The 19,354-nt window shown below is 40.7% G+C and overlaps 1 protein-coding gene across 1 annotated transcript in view; it reads right to left on the reverse strand.

Moving 5' to 3' along the window:
• Positions 1-2,766, reverse strand: part of LOC115092349 (matrix metalloproteinase-20-like) — a 45,509-nt gene extending 42,743 nt beyond the window's left edge. Inside the window, exon 1 of the mRNA XM_029603150.1 lies at positions 2,609-2,766. Coding sequence (XP_029459010.1) covers positions 2,609-2,760 — 152 coding nt within the window. The 5' untranslated portion in view covers positions 2,761-2,766. The remainder of the gene's footprint in view (positions 1-2,608) is intronic.
• Positions 2,767-19,354: the final 16,588 nt, after the last annotated feature.

The following is a 19,354-nucleotide window of genomic DNA, read 5'->3' on the forward strand; positions in this document are numbered from 1 at the left end:
ACTTCCTAGTAGAGAGAGGGACTAGACAGGGCTGCCTTCTATCAGCCCTTTTTTTTGCTATTTTCCTAGAACCTTTTGCTATTAAGATAAGAGAAAACTCTCAAATAACTGGCTTTTGTGTAGGGAAAGAAATCTATAAATTATCCTTGTTTGCAGATGGCATTTTATTTACTCTGCCGGACCCAGCAGCCTAATTAGATGCAGTGGTGGAAGAGATGGGCAGTTTTAGAAGGGTCTCAGAGTTTAAAATCAACTGGGAGGAATCAGAAATCTTACATGTGTCCTTATTGGTTGAGGCAGAACATCTCTTGAAACAAAAATTTCTGTTTAATTGGGATCCATCACTCTTTCTGATGTTATTCTTGACTGTACCCCCCATGGAGCCTCCTACCGTGACTTCCATCCATCCCCCTCCTGCAAGCACCATGCTGTCATCTACAGCACATCCGTGATACCTATTGGGTGGCATAGGGCCTTCTAGGCTAGGATGTCCTGCATATCTCCTGCTTTCACTGGTCTAAACAAGGATGCGCATCAATATTCATGGTGGTAACCATGCCATTTACAAATAAATAGACATATCTGGATATCTTCTTCCTTCTCTTCTTTTCAGGTCTGCTGTTTAGAATCACCAAACAGCAGCAGAATGTTTGACAGCTGGACCTAGGCAGCACAAATAGACCTGATCTCTTTAAAGCCTGATATCATGCCACCCTAATAGTGGTACTGGATGCAGGATAAAAGTGTCAACATTACATGCTTATGGTCATTGCCTGCTGCCTGCCATGAACAGCCCCCTCCACTGTCACTCTCGGCTGATGCCCAACCACATTCCTGCAGCTGGCCCTCTAGGACCAGAATTGGGATTGCGAAGGCTTCCCCAATAGGTTCTCCTTCCAACTTCAGTATGCCTGATATGTCTTGTCTCATATTGTTCTGTGTAAGAGGTAGGGGCCACTCATTTTTTTGCTGTGTCTGTTGTGTGTTAGAATGCAAGTGAGTCATTTATCTAGAAAAAAAAACAACCTTTGTCCACCAATGAATGTTTTCTTGTTTTGGGATTTTTTTTTTTCAGACTCACATGGACCCCATGAAATAACTGCTTCTGGTACAGGGGTTAGAGTGGGGCAACTTGCCTCATGCCTACCAGGAGGCAAAATTTGAATTGGTAAGTGTGACCAAGGAGCTACTGGAGGACCCTCAACCCTGCCTAAACTTTCAGAAGCTCATTACAAAGTTTCTGTGTTAGTATTTTAGGTGTAATAGTATCTTCATTCAAAAATCAAATGTGAACACATTTCTTGGAGATGAGGAGAAAGGGTCCATCTCAGTTTCCATGTAAATGTAAATAAATCTCACAGATTTAAATGATTAAATGGGTCTATATTTTCATATAAGTTCTGCAGTACAGAGTTAAAGTTCAAATTTCATTATTTAGGACATCTAAAAACACTGAATAGTGAATCAGTTAGCAGTAGTATTTTGAGAAATAGGCAGAAAAAAGGTGCATACAATAAGAACATAAGAACATAAGAAATTGCCATGCTGGGTCAGACCAAGGGTCCATCAAGCCCAGCATCCTGTTTCCAACAGAGGCCAAACCAGGCCTCAAGAACCTGGCAATTATACAAACACTAAGAAGATCCCATGCTACTGATGCAATTAATAGCAGTGGCTATTCCCTAAGTAAACTTGATTAATAGTCGTTAATGGACTTCTCCTCCAAGAACTTATCCAAATATTTTTTGAACCCAGCTATACTAACTGCACTAACCACATCTTCTGGCAACAAATTCCAGAGCTTTATTGTGCGTTGAGTGAAAAAGAATTTTCTCCGATTAGTCTTAAATGTGCTACTTGCTAACTTCATGGAATGCCCCCTGGTCCTTCTATTATTAGAAAGTTTAAATAACCGAGTCACATCTACTCTTTCAAGACCTCTCATGATCTTAAAGACCTCTATCATATCCCCCCTCAGCCGTCTCTTCTCCAAGCTGAACAGCCCTAACCTTTTTAGTCTTTCTTCATAGGGGAGCTGTTTCATCCCATTTATCATTTTGGTCACCCTTCTTTGTACCTTCTCCATCGCAACTACATCTTTTTTGAGATGTGGCGACCAGAATTGTACACAGTATTCCAGGTGCAGTCTCACCATGGAGCGATACAGAGGCATTATGACATTTTCCGTTTTATTAACCATTCCTTTCCTAATAATTCCTAACATTCTGTTTGCTTTTTTGACTGCTGCAGCACACTGAGCCAATGATTTCAATGTATTATCCACTATGATGCCTAGATCTTTTTCCTGGGTGGTAGCTCCTAATATAGAACCTAACATCGTGTAACTACAGCAACGGTTATTTTTCCCTATGTGCAACACCTTGCACTTGTCCACATTAAATTTCAGTGCTAAGGAGCTTGGAGATCAAGTGGTCATTTTAATAAAAAAGCAAAAGAGCAGCCAGAAATGCAATTTGGCTGACCTTTAGTTTGTCACCATTTTGTTTGTCTTATTGTTCACTGTGTAGTGTTTATAATGGACCGTTCTTGCTGAGACAGCATCATGTCTGGAATGACCAGAATTGCATACAATACTCAAGTATCTTACCTGTAGGTTAGCCTATTCTTCGACCAGCGATTCCTTTGTTCCAGTGAGCTGTAATTATTAACATCAGGTACACCACAACGTGGGGCTCTCATTGCAGCCAAAGTTTTAGAATCCAGCTGACCAGTAGCATTCAGATGAAAAAATATTTGCATTTGTTTCAGTCTTCTTGTAAATAAGTCAGTGCTTCTCTTGGTCCGGTTTGTTAAATATTCACCCAACTGATAGAAATGTTGCAGATATTCCTAAGTGTTACAAGGAAAAGGCTCAGATTACCAAGGATTGATCAACCCAGTGGTGTAGCCAGAACTGAATTTTTGGTGGGGCCCAAGGTTAACATGCGTGGGCAGTCGACATACAGATCTAGACCCTACTATTTGTACTCTTATTGATAAATAATGCATTAGCATGCACCCTACAATGGACTTCTCAGTAGTCTGCAACAGCCATCATGCATCATGAGTGACATTTTAAAATATTTTAATTCTATTACTTCAAGCGCCTACCAACATTAAAAATGCCTTATTAATCTATATTATTTTATTTTATATGTGGTGCAGTTTATAAATACACAATATCATCTAAAAAGAAAACAAAGAACACTTATTAGAAATGTCAGATCCAGTCACTTAATACAATAAATATCAATGTATTCTTTTATGAATCCTCTTTCCAAAAATGCAGAGAATATCAATACTACAATAAAAGAGCAATAATCATAATAATTATCATAAAAAGATTTGCAACAGGTGCGGAGCAGAACTAGGACATGCAAAAATAATAATTCAAATTCCTGTGTCACCTGAGTGACAGTAAACCAAATTCCTTTCACTGCCAAACACTTTGGTGTTGATTTTAAAAGCAGCCCGGGCTGTCCATGTGTGTGCGGTTCCTGGCACTCACACATGGACGCGCTGATTTTATAACATGTGCGTGCGGTGTGTGCAAGGGGGAAATTTTCACTAAATATGCACAACAAAATTGGGCCTCCCCCAGTTCCCTCCTAGTTCATTCCCATTAAGGAGTGGACTGGGAGGGAACTTCCATACCCCACTGCCTAACCTTTGTTCCCTTTCCCTTTCCACTTTGACCCCTAACCCCCATTTAGCTACACCAAATTTTTTTATTTTACTACTTACTGCTCCTCTGGAGCAGAAGTATTTTCCGCGCACCACCAGCAGTTGGCGCACACTTCCCTGGCTTCCGTCCCACCCTGTCCCACTACTTACTGCCCAGACCACGCCCCCGGCTCGCCCCATTCTCAGGCCCAGCATGTCTGCACATAACAGGGGTTACATGCATGGACGGGCCTGTTCTAAAATGCGCACAGCGCGTGCAAGGCCCAACCACGTGCGTAACCCCTGTTTTTACGCGCAGCAGGCTTTTAAAATTTACTTGTTTTTTAAATAATACAAACCTTGCAAAAAATAACAAAAAAAACTTCCTAGAACCTTACCATACCATAATAGCAGTAACTCTCAGGACTCAAATAACAGCAACCTTATCTATCAAAAGGCAGCAAGGCAAACATTACACCAGGCCCTAGAACACTAATACACCACCTAATGGTCAAACAGAAGAAACCAGACTGCTACAAATCCCTACAGAGAAACTAGATGCTAGCCAAAATACTGCATCTCTGTCACACATGAGCAACACAGACAGACCCTTATCTAATACAGAATAAGGAACTACAAATTAGAAACAAATATGCAGACAAAACTGAAATGGAAAGCCAGAGAAATGTTGTGAATTCAGGATTCATGAGGGATAACAGAAATGTGAGCAGCATAATTTCTAGCAGGAGAATGAAGGAAGAGTAATGTAAAGCCTCAGGAAGCACAGGAAAAAAATTTGAAGTGTGGTACAGCTGCTGATAATAATGCCAGTTATTTTTGAAGTTGAATCTTGGCTGTGGAGCCTGTGAACTCTGATTCATTTGGTAATTTTGTACTGCCCTCTATCATCTTGTACATAGCTGCTGTGCTGGTCATTCCAGAAATAAAATTGTAATTGCTTGAAATGTAACTTGGCATGTCTCATGATTGGGGGCACCTTGACTGCCAGCAACCACTACAGAGAAAGAGAGGGCTTGGTTCACAGATGGGAGACCACTGAGGGTTTGATATCCCTATTCCAATTAAAAAAAAAATGCATTCCTTTCTGCCCTCAGCCCAGGTCTGTTATACCATCCCTTTTACTCACATTGCTGAACCCTAAAACTGAGAGACTGGCACTTGGGTCCTAGGGATGCCAGACCCTCTCAGCAAAACACCTATTAACCTATAGAACTGTACATTATATAGTGTGTGCAAGGTAAATGTACTCTCATTAAAATATTGTGCAATTCAGGGGTCAATATACTAACCAGCATTAAAACCAGTACGGCAACACAAGTTACCTGCCAGTTTTAAATGCCAGCAGCAAGGTACTAAACTAATGATTATAGGGAATGTGGCAGAGCAAAGACAGGGAAGCCATGGTAACACTATTGTACTCTGCATATTAGATTTTCCTGTACTAGCAGGGAAAATCCCCCCATCCTACCCTCAAATATGGGCCTCTCCATGTAGCTCCAACCATGCCAATCACAACAACGAGCCTCTGCAGCCCTCCCCATAATATTTCACTCCCCATTTCCCAAACACATTTATGGCCTTTCAGGGTCTCTTTATCTCACCTGCTCCCTCCAAACACAATGACGGCCATCCAACCCCTTCAACCGTCTCCCAAATAAACAATCTTGGGGTTCTGACCCCACCCCACCTCACCAAACATATTGATAGTGAGCCTGGGCCTCCTGAAGTTTGCCCCTACTCTCCTTTAAAGAAATCAGCAGCCCTCCAGGGCTTTCTGATCACTCATCACTCACATGCCCAGAAGGACATTCACCCTCTTTGAGATGAATGTCCTTCTGGGGCTTCCCCAAACATATTGGAGCTTTCCAGTGCCTTCATTCCCCCCCCTCCCCCAATTTCCAAAGGGGCATCCGGTCTCACAACACCCTCACTCAAATATCCCTTTCAAGTTTCAGATAGAATTCTGAGTCTTCAGCTGTCAGAAGAGAGCTGGTTTCCTTCCTGTTGGCCACGGTGGCAAATGCACAATAGTGCTGCTGACACTCTGACCCGCATACACAGGAAGCCTAACATTCAAACCTGTTCTCAGTACAGCATTTGCATGCATGAGTGGATGCATGGAGATTTATGCTAGTATTTTAAAAACTCTGCAGCGGGTAGTTTATAAAATACAGCGTATTTCTGCTCCAAAAGTATGCGCCTATGTATCAGGACATGCAAATATTTCCAGTGCAAGAAAACACATATTTTCTCTGCCTATTTTATAAACATATGCACGTATGTTTTAAGTGCATAAAAATATATGTGCACGTAATAAGCCTGATTTATACATGGAGGCAGGTATTTTATAAAGCATGTATGTATACCATTTTGAAAATACTTGCATGCATACTTTAAATCAGCAGATACTAATACCTCTGCCAGTTTACCCAGCCCATCTCTAGTTCAGTTAGACCCTCTAGTCTAGCACTTCATCCTGAAACCCCACATATTCACCCAGACCTCCCACCCCAAAATGCAGACAACAGCAAGTCTGATTTCAGTTGTCCCTTTTTTACGCTGGTAAAATGTACACATGAAATGGAAAATACACACCTACTCTCAATGTCTATAAAATATTTATGCACATATATGCTATTTTTACGGGCAAAACCCCTTTGAAAGTTTACTCCAATTGTTTGGCCAAGGGGAAGGGGGGCTGGATGGCAGTCAGTGTATTTTGAAGAGGGGGCTATGGAATCCATGGAGGCACCTTCTTGTTCTGGTATTGGGAGGGAGTAGGGACATAGGATACCAAGACCCATATTTGTGTTTTCGGAGCGGTGTGCATTAAAACGCAAGTTAACTACACCATCTGAAATGTAATTAACTTTCCTGTTTTAAGTGGCCCATGTTAACTTGCTTAAATATTAATGCCAGATAATTTAATGAGCTCATTATCATTATAATATATATATATATATATATATGTATATGCATATATAGATCTACATCTGTATCTATATATGCATATTTGTAGGTGCATTAATGTTATTGATGAGAAACTGGCAGTAATGCTAATATGCATGTAAATAGTGCATGTTAATGCACTTCATACATGGGCATTATTTAATGTGCATTTAAATGCTGCCGATAATTTGAATGCCCGCTGGTACATAGGCCTCATAAAGGATTAAATATACAAATTACATAATTACATCAATTGCAGATTTAATTTTAGAAGTTCAGTTCATGCATCTCATTCTAAGCTAACCATTATTATTATATTCTTTACTACAATATTAATGTGTGATTTAAAGTACAGTTCTCAGTTAATTTTCCTGCAAATATGTTTAAAGGGGAATTTTCAAAGGCATTATACATGTAATTGTAACATACTATTGTAGCAATTTTCAAAAGCAATTTACCCGCATTAAGGGCTCTTAATGTGGATAAAACCTATTAACAATTCAATGGCATATATAGAATCAATTTTTAAAAGTCCACTTACTCTGGTAAAGTGCATTTATACATGTTAAACCAAGTTCTAGGCATGTAGGTGCTTTTAAAAATCAGGTCCTTATAAATCAGTGCTCCATTTGAGTTCTAAATGTATGAGGAAATGGGTTTGTAACTCCAAAGGAAGGTAGTTCAAACTCTTGCCCTTAGACCACCCGAAGTTAGACCTTCCTGTAGCAGACAAAGAAAATTTACAGACCTTAGCAAATCTCAGGTCATTCTCTGTTAGCCTTTCAGCTGTTTGGATCCTGTCATCATCTGTTTCATCAACCAGAGGCACAGCAAATGAGAGTGTGAGCAGCACCAAACCGAACAAGAAAAAATACTGCAAACTCATCCCGCTTTCAATACTGACAGGGCAGCAAAAGGCAGATGTCTTCCTTCCTATTGTCTTAAACTTCAGCATGTACATGTTTTTATAATCTCGACAGTGTGTTGAAATTAGGAACACAGTGATTCATTTTTGGTCAAAACCAATTAATGACTAAGTGTTAATGCTCAGAAAGAAGATTATGTTGGAATATTTTTTTGGATCTACTTCTATGTTATCTTTTTCATATTAGTAGCAAAACATGATTTAGCATTTGTGGGAACCTTTGTGCTGAAAGGTTTTTCTATGTTCCTATGCTTCTTAGTTGTAAATACAGTTTAAAAAATATTCCATTGTTATGTTCTCTTGTTGCCTTTTAGGAGCAGATACGGAAGGTAGTGGTAGAAGCAAGGCTGGGGTGGGGTGAGGTCTCTGGGCATTGTTTTAAATAATTGAACTTTTATAGTCAGAATGGTACAGGACAAAAGAGGGAAGACAACCAAAATATCTGACTTGGATAAGGAGCAATAGCATGCTGACAGTCAAGCTTGAATGGTTGGCAGCTTGACTATATCATTAGCTACTGAAGTATAGAAGGGAATTAGCTATTAACTGGGCAGACTGGATGGGCCAATTGGTCTTTATCCGCTGTCATCTACTGTGTTCCTATGTTATTTGAAAGTAGTTGTCTTGCAATATAGAGCAGCAATGCAGTAAGTGTAAAATGCATCATCCTAACATAGTCAATCCTTTAGCAATTTAACCTAGAGATACTAATTGTAATTGCTCACTTGTACAATACGTAACCGGAAAATAAAAAATAAAAAATTATATACATAAATTTGCTTTCAAGAAACAAAATAATTTTTGTTAGAAATGCTTATCACAAAATTCATTTTATTTGATAAATGATGGTTTCATACCCACAGGCATTTAGTAGGATGCACAATTAAAAATCTTAAAACAAAGATTAGATCTCTCTAGTAATGTTGTTACCGTTCAAACTAAAAACTCAGTTTAGATAGGGCATGAAAGTGTGTGCATCCAGCACAATACAAATAGCCAGCGGTTTTCTGTAACCATAAATCATGTATGTATTTAACTTTAACAATTTTCATGACTGCCATGTGCACCTGTGCATCACATCTAGAGTTCGAGTAGCCACATGTTGTAATGTTAAAATATCATTTAGAAAAACTCATAAAGGGCTCTACAAGGAGAATAGCAGCTGAATATCAGGTTTTCATAAAGATAGACTCTTGTATAAAGGGATATTTGGTAAATATTCAGTGTGTTTTTCAAAACTCCAAAGGTTACTCATAAGGGCCTGAATAAAGATATTAGGAGCAAGCAAAAGTCAGAGCCCAGTTGTACTTTCCATTATCAATCTCTTCTCCTCCTCTGCTCATACTCCCAAAGGGTTAGTCACCCACCTAGATATGCGGCTTTTATTCACCTCTCGGGATCTTCTATTCTTAGATGCTCAACTACCCAAAATGGATGAACCTCAACTGGGCAGACTGGATGGACCGTTTTGGGTTTTATCTGCTGCCTTTACTTAGGGGGAAATGATCAAACTGCCTGCATTGATGCAAATTCTGCAAGTACATTTTACTCACTGGGTTTGCACCAATAATAAAAGCAACTACGTAGTTTTTAAATCTCTGAATAGTCTAGTCCCTGATTATCTCACTATGCAGCTGAGTCATTATTGTTGCATTTGGCCAGTCAGGGGTCTGTCCTGCGACCGGCCACTCTTACCTCCATCCCCAAGTCAGAGGGGGCCCACTGACAAAGACACTGCAGGCTTCCGCGCAGGCCCAACACGCCGCACTAGGGATACTGCTCAGCTGAGCGGGGTGTCCCTAGGCGCACACAGCTCTGAGAAATTTAAAGGGCCCACGGCAGGAATTCCACCACGGCTCCTTCAGATGATATCACAGACCTTACCCTATTTAAGGCCTGGTCTGACTTGCCTCAGATGTCTTGGCAATAGAACTCCTCAGAGTAGCTGTTTTCCTCTGTGTTCCTGGTTCCAGTTCCTGATCTTGATCCTGTGCCTTGTCTTCATGTTCCTGGTTCTGCTCTGTATCTCTGGAGGTCCTGTGTTTGTTCCTGGTTCTTCTTCGGTCTGGCCTTCTCCTGAGTCCTCGTCTATCCTCATCATCTTGTCCTATTGTTCTGTCCTGCCTCACCACCTCGGATTCACCTCCTGGCTTGACTTTGGTTTGGATACTTGGCTTTGTCTTTGACTGGATTTCTGGCTTGACTTTGGACTACTTCTCGATGCTGCTTGCTTTGTGCCTGAATTGTGACCACTGCCTACTCATCATCTCACTTGATCTTTGCTTGCCCAGACCTCAGCCCGGACCTCGTCACTGCACATATTCCACCTGCCCCTGACCTCAGCCTGCACCAGTCTCTGCTGTCTGCTGCCTGCCCTGACCATTGCTTGGACTGAGCCTGTTTCACTCCTTCTGGCCTACAACATCCTCCACAACAAATTCATCTCCTCCCAGAGGCCTGAGCCTAAGTCCAACCGGCCCTGGCACCTGAGGGCTCAACCTAAGAGGAACGATGGCTGGTACTGGTGAAGTTCCTGTTGGGCCTCTGCTCCAGCCAGCAATGCCTGCTGATGGTGAGGACCTGCAAGACTCCTCCCTGAGATAGCACCCACTTCACCTCGGTCCAAGGGTGCACTTCTGCAACAATTATAATTCCATATGAGTTCTTAGATCAAGCTCAGAGGGGCTTTTATAAGTGGCATGAGTGAAGGCAGCAAAACTGTTGAGAACTTGGCAAGGAGCCTTCTTTTGCCAGTTTAATTATGTGGAATTCATTGCTGAAAGAAATACGTAGCACTTCAGGTGTGGGCCAGTTCAAAAAGCAGCTGTTTGCTCAGGCATTTGGGTGTCAATTTTCAGCTGCTCTGCAGCTCAGTTAGCTGGATAATTTTATCTGGCTAATTGGGAGGGTATATTAAGGTAACCCCAACCTTCTTGGAAGCTCAGGGTTGTTTTGTCACGGCTGTTTAAGATTGTAACTGTTGCTCCATGCAGGTTATCCTAATGCCTTCTTGGAAGCACAAAGTTTCAATTTTGCATTAATTCAGTGTGTTGCCTGCTTGTTATCATGTGCCCACTATAGCAGTAATTTTCAAGCAGCCTGCCTAAATTAGTCATCAAAAACGTACGCAAGTTACACCAATTTCCAAGGCAGACTTACCTTCATAAGTCTGCTTTGAAAATTATCCCACAAAATTTACCCACACATAACTACAACTGCTATTATATGTGAAGAAAATTTTGGGAAAATCTAAACACATACTTTTGAAAATACAGAAGTGTGCATACAAGTCCAACCCCCACCTCCACTTTATCTAGGTAAACTTACATGTGAACAAGACAATCACACAAATTGTCTTGCATATAGAGTGGACGATTTCGTAAAAAGGTAATTTCTGTGAAAATTACCCTCCCTATGCATGTGTATTTTTTTGGGACATGATTGTAAGGATCCCAAACGATCCTTTCTAGGTTTATATGTCTTTGGCCGTGGGGACATGTAAATAATGATGAGGGTAGAAGGAGGATGAAACCATTGCCCAGTGCATCTGCCCCGCTCTTCACTGGGAGAAACCACAGTGGTTTAGTCTAGTGTTTATTATTATTATGATTTTTATCTCTAGAGAGAATTCTAGAGGGTTTGTCAAGAATAATGACTTGGACTTTGAAGAGAGAGGAGATGTTTCCTCTTTCTCCCTGCCTGCAGTGGGCTACCCAGAAGGCATAGCAGTGTTCAAGCTGTGGGTTCACGAGGAAAGGCTGCTTGTTTCTTCACAAAAGCTGACTTCCTTCCCTTTTTTTCCTACCGTTTTTAGGAGTGGGAAAGTTTCCCCTTGTTTCCAAAGGAAGGAAAGCTCTACCTTTCCCGAGTTTGCCTCCACGTAGAGAAAACTCTGTGTAACCCGGATCTCTAGTAGTGCACCAGGAATCCACAGCTATATTTCTGTAACAGCTTTCCTAGCAGGTATCCGGGCACTGAAGCCATAAAGGGAGTAAGGAGCAAGTATCTATCCGATAACAAGGAGATTAGAGTCAGAGAGACTGGATTCAAGGAGAAAAGGTACCAGGGGTGACCCGTTAGCAGTGGGAGCCTCAGAAACATCCACACAGCTTGGATTAGTCAGAAAATGCCTAGAGTGTGTTTGCACAAGTATCAACTGCCAAGATGGATTTTTCAAGAATAAGTGTATTTTGTGGATTTGTACCCAATTATGGTTTGGGGTTTTTTTGCATCATGAAACTTTATTTTCATTGGAACAAAGATACATGGTGTGAAGAGTAGATTTGTTGAATGTCTGTAGTCCTGTTCCTTTAAGAGCCCTGAAGATCAAGTCTTTACAGCTATTGAGGAAGGACCCAGGGCTAGGGACTTGGAGTCAGGTTTCAGTACTCCAGCAAACTAAACCTGTACTGAGGACAAGGAGGAGTAGGGGGGAGCCTACATTACAGTTAGGTGTATTCTGAATATGAACCAGGGATGCTCTGTTTACAGATCAAAGGACATCACACAGTACAGACAAAACAATTAAATACAATAATACAACATAAAGACAAATTCATAAAATTAGGATTAAATATAATTAAGAAAAATACGCAGGGTTACAGAACAACAACACTTTACTAAAGAATAGTAGCAAATGCCTCCAAAAGCAGATAAGATTTTAACTTTTTCTTTCCAGGAGTGCATTTTTGCTTTATATGTGAACGGTAAGTGCTGCATTGCTGTAGAAGCAGTGTGTGGACTGCAAGCGTGCCGCACACCTGCTTTTCTGCACAGGGCATAGAATGGGGGCAAAGGTCTGGGGGAGCATGGGGTCCTGTATTCCTCATGGAGGACTGTCCGACAGCTTTGGAGTGAAATGCAGAATTCTGAGGCGAAAGGCTGAGGAAAGGGTATGGGAGGTTGTGTTTGTGGCAAATGGGAGAAGATGTATGATTTGGGGTGAAAGATAAAGCTAGTGAGGGAAGGGAAGCAAGCACTGTTCTGAAGGTGCCAAGTGGCTGCTGTCTTGGATTTCTGGGAGTCTTTTAGATTGTAAGCTCCATGGTGCAGATCTGCCTCTTTTGTGTATCTATCTGTACAGTGCTGTGTAGTAGCACTATAGAAATGATAGCTTCTAGGAAGTAGTAATAAATGTCTCTGTATCTGGGGATACAAGCCCATAAAGCAGGAACTTATAAAATCCTCAGAATAAAGTCTGGTGCCTTTAGTCATCTTTTGTAATCTTATCTTTTCGACATTCCTGTCAGCTGTTGTTTCTCTTCCCTTTTGGAATAAATAAGTGAAAGTACATCAAAATCTAGATTCTATATAGAACAAAATTATTTGTTTTTGTTTTTTTTAAGCCTAAAAGCATAAGACTACAAAACAGATGTGTTACCTTATATTATATTGGATGTTGAAAGTGACAAAACCACAGCAGCATTATGTTCACACATTCTCTACCTGAAATGTTGTGGTCATTTTGATTTTCAGGTTACACTATGGGTTAGGGATGTACAAACTAAATTTTTAGATGAAGTTTGTGAGCTAATTTATCAAACCTGTGGAAACCCTGGGCCTTTATTGACCTGGGGAAGCCGCGGATTAGTGGAAATCTGCCAGCAAGTTCTCTGCAAATCAGTGAACCTCTATGTCATCTGGTACAAATTTCTCTGAGACTTTCAGCAAAAAATGTGTTAGATTATTACGGGACATCCATATACATATTTTTTTTTTAATGTGAGGAGAGCTGAAATTTGCCTGGTTTTGAGCTCAAATCAAACTGTTTCACGCATCCTTAGTGCAGATTATGATGAAGAGAAATCTGCAGCATGAAAGGAAAAAACACAGAATGGCATGTTTTTATGGAAATGAACAGCAGAGCTTTTTGTATTGGTTTCAGCAGGAAAATCATATTTTTACAATGCTTGACTTGCAGGTTAGGTAAGGGACTTAGGAGGCCCACAGCTAATCATAGCTATTTAGATCAGCGGATAGAATCAAATCAGTAATTGGGTTTGTCTGGCAGGCGGCAAGTTCAGTAATTAAAAGTGGAAACACAAGCACTCACCTAGATGGAACTGGCTGTCAGACTAAGGAGGGGACCTGGGAGGCCGGAATTTTGGGCAATGGCCACCCTAGAATTGCTGACTGTTTAGATTATTACAGAGCCGTGGTTAGGTATTGGGAAAGGTGGGTGCTGGGGGGGACTAAGTGGGGCTCTTGCATGCTCTTTTACCCAAGATGGTGGTGCAGAAAGGAGGAGGACATGAAATACAATCCAGAATGAGTAGAAATCTTTCAGGGAATCATAGTCTGTGGTTTGCAGTGCATTTAATTACTCATCCTTCCAAACCCGAGCTCAAGGCAAGTTACACCTCAGATACTGTAGGTATTTCCTTACCCCAGAGAGCTTGCAATCTAAGAAACTGATGTACTAATCATGGTATTTCCTGCCAGTTAGCAGCCTGTTTCCATGCAAGTTTGCTAAGGAGGCAAAAGGGCTTGGAACTCAATAACAGCTATTGCAACTTTCATGGGAGATATTTCATATGTTGCCTCAGCCAGGAAACTTGAGTGCTCCCCACCATGCAATGCGTAATGATGTCCTGGGATCCTTGGGGCTGTTTTGATATTAAAAGGACAGCATAGCCCGTCTAAACCCTACCAACCCTGCGCTTCTAAAAATCCCTGATGGTCCATATGAACCCCCCCCACCCTCGATCCTGACCCCTGACCCCCAACCATGACTCCAATCCCCAACCCCCTCATGGGCTGCAAATGTAAAAAAAAAAAAAGTGTCCTTTATTAAGCCCGTTCCCTCTTGTCCCTAAAAATGAGTAAGAGAACCAATTTAAGCCACTTCCCATTCCTCCCATCTCCCCCAAAACTTACCCCATAGTGGCAGTGGTCTTCTATGGGAAGGAGTGATCCCCACTTATTTATTTATTTATTTATTTATTTATTTATTTAAAGCTTTTTCTATACCGTCGTTAAGGTGGGTACCGTCACAATGGATGCCTTATTCTTGCCATGCCAGCTTCATCTTGGAAAATAATGCCGGCTGTCCTCATGTGCTCCTTTGCAATCATGCAAAAGGGAGCTTCTCAAGAGAACATAGTAGAAATCTCAACTTTGTGAGACTTATTCACTCCAAATGACATCAAATCTTCACCAAGATGTACTGTGCTGTTCATACGTCTCACTCTGCATGTAAAACTGGCCCCTAAACCCTAAACTATGACCAACATCTCACCTCGAGCTATTAGCTGGCCTTCCTATAGAGATATAGATAGTTGAATACTGTGAAGGTTTCCCTAGAGGTTCTCGCTTCTCTCCTCTCCCAGAAATAACCAAAATGCATTTTGCAATCTTTAATGCAAATTGCATTACATCCATCTCAGGCATATCACACAGCTTAACACCAGGAAAAAAGGCGTAGTTATTTCCTGCATTAAAAACATGCAATAGTATGCATTATGCTATCTCAGTGCAATATTGGCCCTCATTCTAATTGATCGCACCCCTTCAAAAAATTTGCATTTGCACCATGCAGTAACATGATTATTACACGCATTATGGCATTAACACATGCATTAACACAATATCTCATGCATTAACACCATACACATTTTGATGAATGACCCTATACGTTTTGTGATCTCCCTTCTTTACTCCTTATCATTCTAGGTAGAACAGCTTATAAATGTCTAACACTTGTGCACCTCTACTTCTTTACCAAATTTATCCCTAGCCCTGTCTCTCCCACTGGTTACTGTATCTTTCCCAAGCATGTTTAATATCAGAAAATAATTTGGTTCCCATCTCTTCCACTGCTAGGCTGCTCCAGGCAACTTGTCACCTTCTCTGCTAAAAAAGTATTTCCTCATCTTTTCTCTGCTTCCATCATCCAATTTTAAATCATGACCCTTTACCCTTGAAATTATTTTCCAATGGAATATTATATTTTATTTTACTTTTGTGAAACTGAATACTTTAATGCTTTTCTATGGTAACCCTTTGGCTCTAAACAATGTGGTAGATACCTACTTCTCTCCTTCGATATTCCCTGAATTGACATGCTCCAGCTCTAAAACTTGCCATCCTGTAAGTCCCTAAAGGATTCTTTTAGGGGAAGGGCAACTCATCTAAAATGAGGAAAACTGATGAGCCAGAGAAATCCATATATCTTCTGTGCTGATGCATAGCTTCAGGGAACCTGTTCAGTAAAATAAACCAAAAATGATCCATTGAAATTACAACTGCACCCCGAGGGACATGAAGTATCTAGAATGATTCTACTGGTTTTAATGAATGAATGTGCTTTGGAAGAGAGAAGACTTCTCAGGGTTGATAATAGCTCTCTAATTGCAATCTGATAATCTGTGAATCATTTGAATATTCCAGGAGAAGTTTACTTTGGTGTAATAACTGCAAGTGGTTAGCTGTTCCCTTAGGAGGTAATTTTCAAAACCATTTACACACTTAAAATTGAGCTTTACATGTGTAAAAGCACTTTACTCAAGTAAGTGAGCTTTTGAAAACTGCTACAATATATACCATTATTTGCCGTGTAAGTGCACTTCACATGCATAAATGGCTTTTGAAAATAGCTATGATAGTAATTACATTTGGACATGTAAATCCTTTTGAAAATTCACCAATTAATGTCTTCGCCTGTGAAACTTTACTGAATCTGGATGCCTTCAAAGGCTTGTCATCTCTGAAGATTAACTATAACAACCTACTAGGACTGTTTTCCGAAGAAATTTTCTCTGTTTTGAAATTTGCATTATATTTACCTATTGGAAGGTAGATTGTGAATGAGAAAATATATTCTTCAAGAGTTGTCTTCTCTTCTGGCTGTGCATAGACTCAGCTATTGTTTTGAAATGCCCTTCTGTGTCCATTTTGGATTAATGAAGATTGGGGCAAGCTGTGTAACTTTTAAACCCTGAGACATTTATTTTTCAAACATTTGCTACCTAAAGTCTAATCTAACCAGTGGTATCTCTAGACAGAAGTAGATTTTTGGGGAGGGGGAGAACAACAAGGAGGCAAGCTAAGTATGAAAGGAGGCAAGCCAAAGTTTATTTTCACATATCAAGTTAACCCCCCATAGCGGTAACATACTGATATCAGAAGGCCTGTATACAGAAAGGCACAATAATGTGGCATGGCTCCTTGACTGGAAACTGTTTAAACCCTGTATCACTGTACCAGAAAAACACTGGGATCACAACCCTTACAGAATTACAAAGAACAAAGAAGTTGTGATAACCTGGGGCATTCTCAGTTCAACTAAAAAAAAACAAAACAAAAACTCAATGCAAGAGAAACAGATACATTATAGTAGTAAAGGAGAAAAAAACAAGAATGGCATTGCTAATAGAAAAGCTAGTACCAAGCAACTTTTCTGTACAATATATGAAGAAAGAAAAAATATCCTTAAGTACCAAGAGAAGCAATCAGAGACCAAGAAAATGGGCAGAAACATATATAAACCATTACAATTTTATTGGGTGGCACTAACCATGATATGTTGCTTGTACATATTACATTCTGTGAGCTCCAGATGGAAGTTCTCTTTGGCACAATACAAATTTTAAGAAGAGCATGAGTAGTCAATTGAGAGATTGAGATTGTTTGTTTTTATATGTTTATTTGAATGATATAGCCACAAATACAATAACATATCCCATTTCTGATCATTATACAAGAAAGTAAAGAAAATGAGTGCAATTTTTATGTATATTAACATATTGGCATAAGCAGTAACCAATACACAAAGCAAACATTCTTACCAACATTCACACAACAACTGTTTGTTATGCCAGAACAACCCTCAAAGAAGTATTATGACAAGGAATTTTTATATTGTGTAGGCACAACATCATAGATGTTGTTATTTAGGAGAGTTGTGGGTGGATCCTTGGACCAGTGGCAGATGACCACGCCCCCGGGGGAAGATCCCGAGAGGGACCACCAGTCAGGCTCAGAGTTAGGAGACAGACACACACTAGTTCTTTTATTAGACAGTATATTGAACCACCAGAGGTGGCAGTAGTGAGCTGGAATGCCCGGCTGGGCTGTAGTCCCTCAGATACTGGAGGTTGAGCTGTAGAGAAACTGAAATATAGTGAGTAGGCAGGGTATACAGAGTTCATGTACCGAACCTGATGTCTCATAGAAGCCCAGGAGCTGGAATGTATATGCCCTCGAGGAGCGAGTACCTGGTTGCAGGGAAAGCTCTGAGAGAGCGATGGTAACTCACTGATTTGGTTGGCAGTGATGACTTCCAGGCAGAAGAGAATATGGAGCAAGTCTGGGAACGAGGGCCCTCGAGGAGCGAGTATCGGTTCCAGACTGTCACCTGAAAAACAAAGGAGAGAGTGAGACCCCTGAGGAGCAGGTACCCCTGGTAAGTCCGAGGAAGCAGAGTAGCTTAGGTAGAGTAACCCATTGCTAACTAGATCTGTTAGCAAATTCTAAGACCTTATATATCCATCACGGGTGACGTCATCTCAGGGGGATGCCCCTGAGGTTCACGCCATCACCAGTACTTCAGTCAGGGCCGCGCTGCAAGCGCGCCCCTAGGCCTCCAGGAAACATGGCAGGTTGCAGCGTCTAGCCAGTCCAGGGACGCTGGAGGACTTCGGCAGAAGGACGCTGTGGCAGCCAATCTTCCCGCGGGTGAAGAAGGAGGCGCCAAAGAGGTAAGGAGGGTGGAGAGAGGGCGTCGGGAACTGACGGACACAACAATAGAATATTGCCCATGCTCATTGGTAGTCTTTATTAGGATGTTTGTGAAACATTTTTGCATCTATGCTTTTCTAGTAGCATCAAATCTAACATTTGAGTTGTTTATTGCCATGGGGTGGGATGTTTGACACTGAGAAATTGGCAAAATAATATATGTGAACTTTATTCACACATAAGAACTAGCAGTAATATAACTCACAACAAACACGTCTCTAAAAATTATAGGCAATGGAATCAGCAATATAGCAACAAATCATTTAGATTATATCTTAGCCTAGAAAATAACTGAGTAAATGAAACAATACCATACGAAACAACATATATACAAGACCATATAAGAGAATGAGCTAAAAGAATATTTACAGTAGGCACTTCCCTGAATGATGACTCCCCCATTTCATCCTCAGCATCGTCTACTAAGAAGGGTCTTGGTGGGGGAGATGGCAGTGCACCGAGCACTGTTTGTCATTATGGATGGTCTTGGGTCAATTGTCCACCAAGTGCAAAGAGCTTCTTCTGGACCTCCCTCTTATATACATCTAATTATAGAACTAGTACTGGGCTGGCATCCAGGATGGGATGACAACCAGGTCTGGGCTTTAGTTCCTTGATCTTGCCATCACTCTATATGGGGTCCACAAGTTGTATGTTAGATTTTCTCAACTCTTATACAAAGATACTTTCTCATTCCTGAACTGTCTAAACTTGCTGTAGTTACTTCCTCTTTTAGATACCGCAAAATCTTTGTCACTGCAATATCTTCTTACTATCTCTTCTAGATAAAAGGAAAATATTCCAGTATCCTTTTATTGTAAGGGAAATATTTATCTCTTGTTAAACACTTGAAAGAAATTATTTAAAGTATAAAGTATGATTACAGAATGGTTTTGATCTTTTAACTACAGATATTATAAGCCAGTATATTTTAAGCTACAGAAAGTCTCTTCCTGCCTATCTAGGCATGTGTTCATCTGTAGATGAGAAGTTTCTCTTTTTGCAGCCTTAGCTGTTCTGGACAGAAGGCTAGTTCTGGGTGTACGGCCAAGGCTGATC

The sequence above is a fragment of the Rhinatrema bivittatum genome, chromosome 5, assembly GCF_901001135.1.
Source record: "Rhinatrema bivittatum chromosome 5, aRhiBiv1.1, whole genome shotgun sequence".
Taxonomy (NCBI): Eukaryota; Metazoa; Chordata; class Amphibia; order Gymnophiona; family Rhinatrematidae; genus Rhinatrema; species Rhinatrema bivittatum.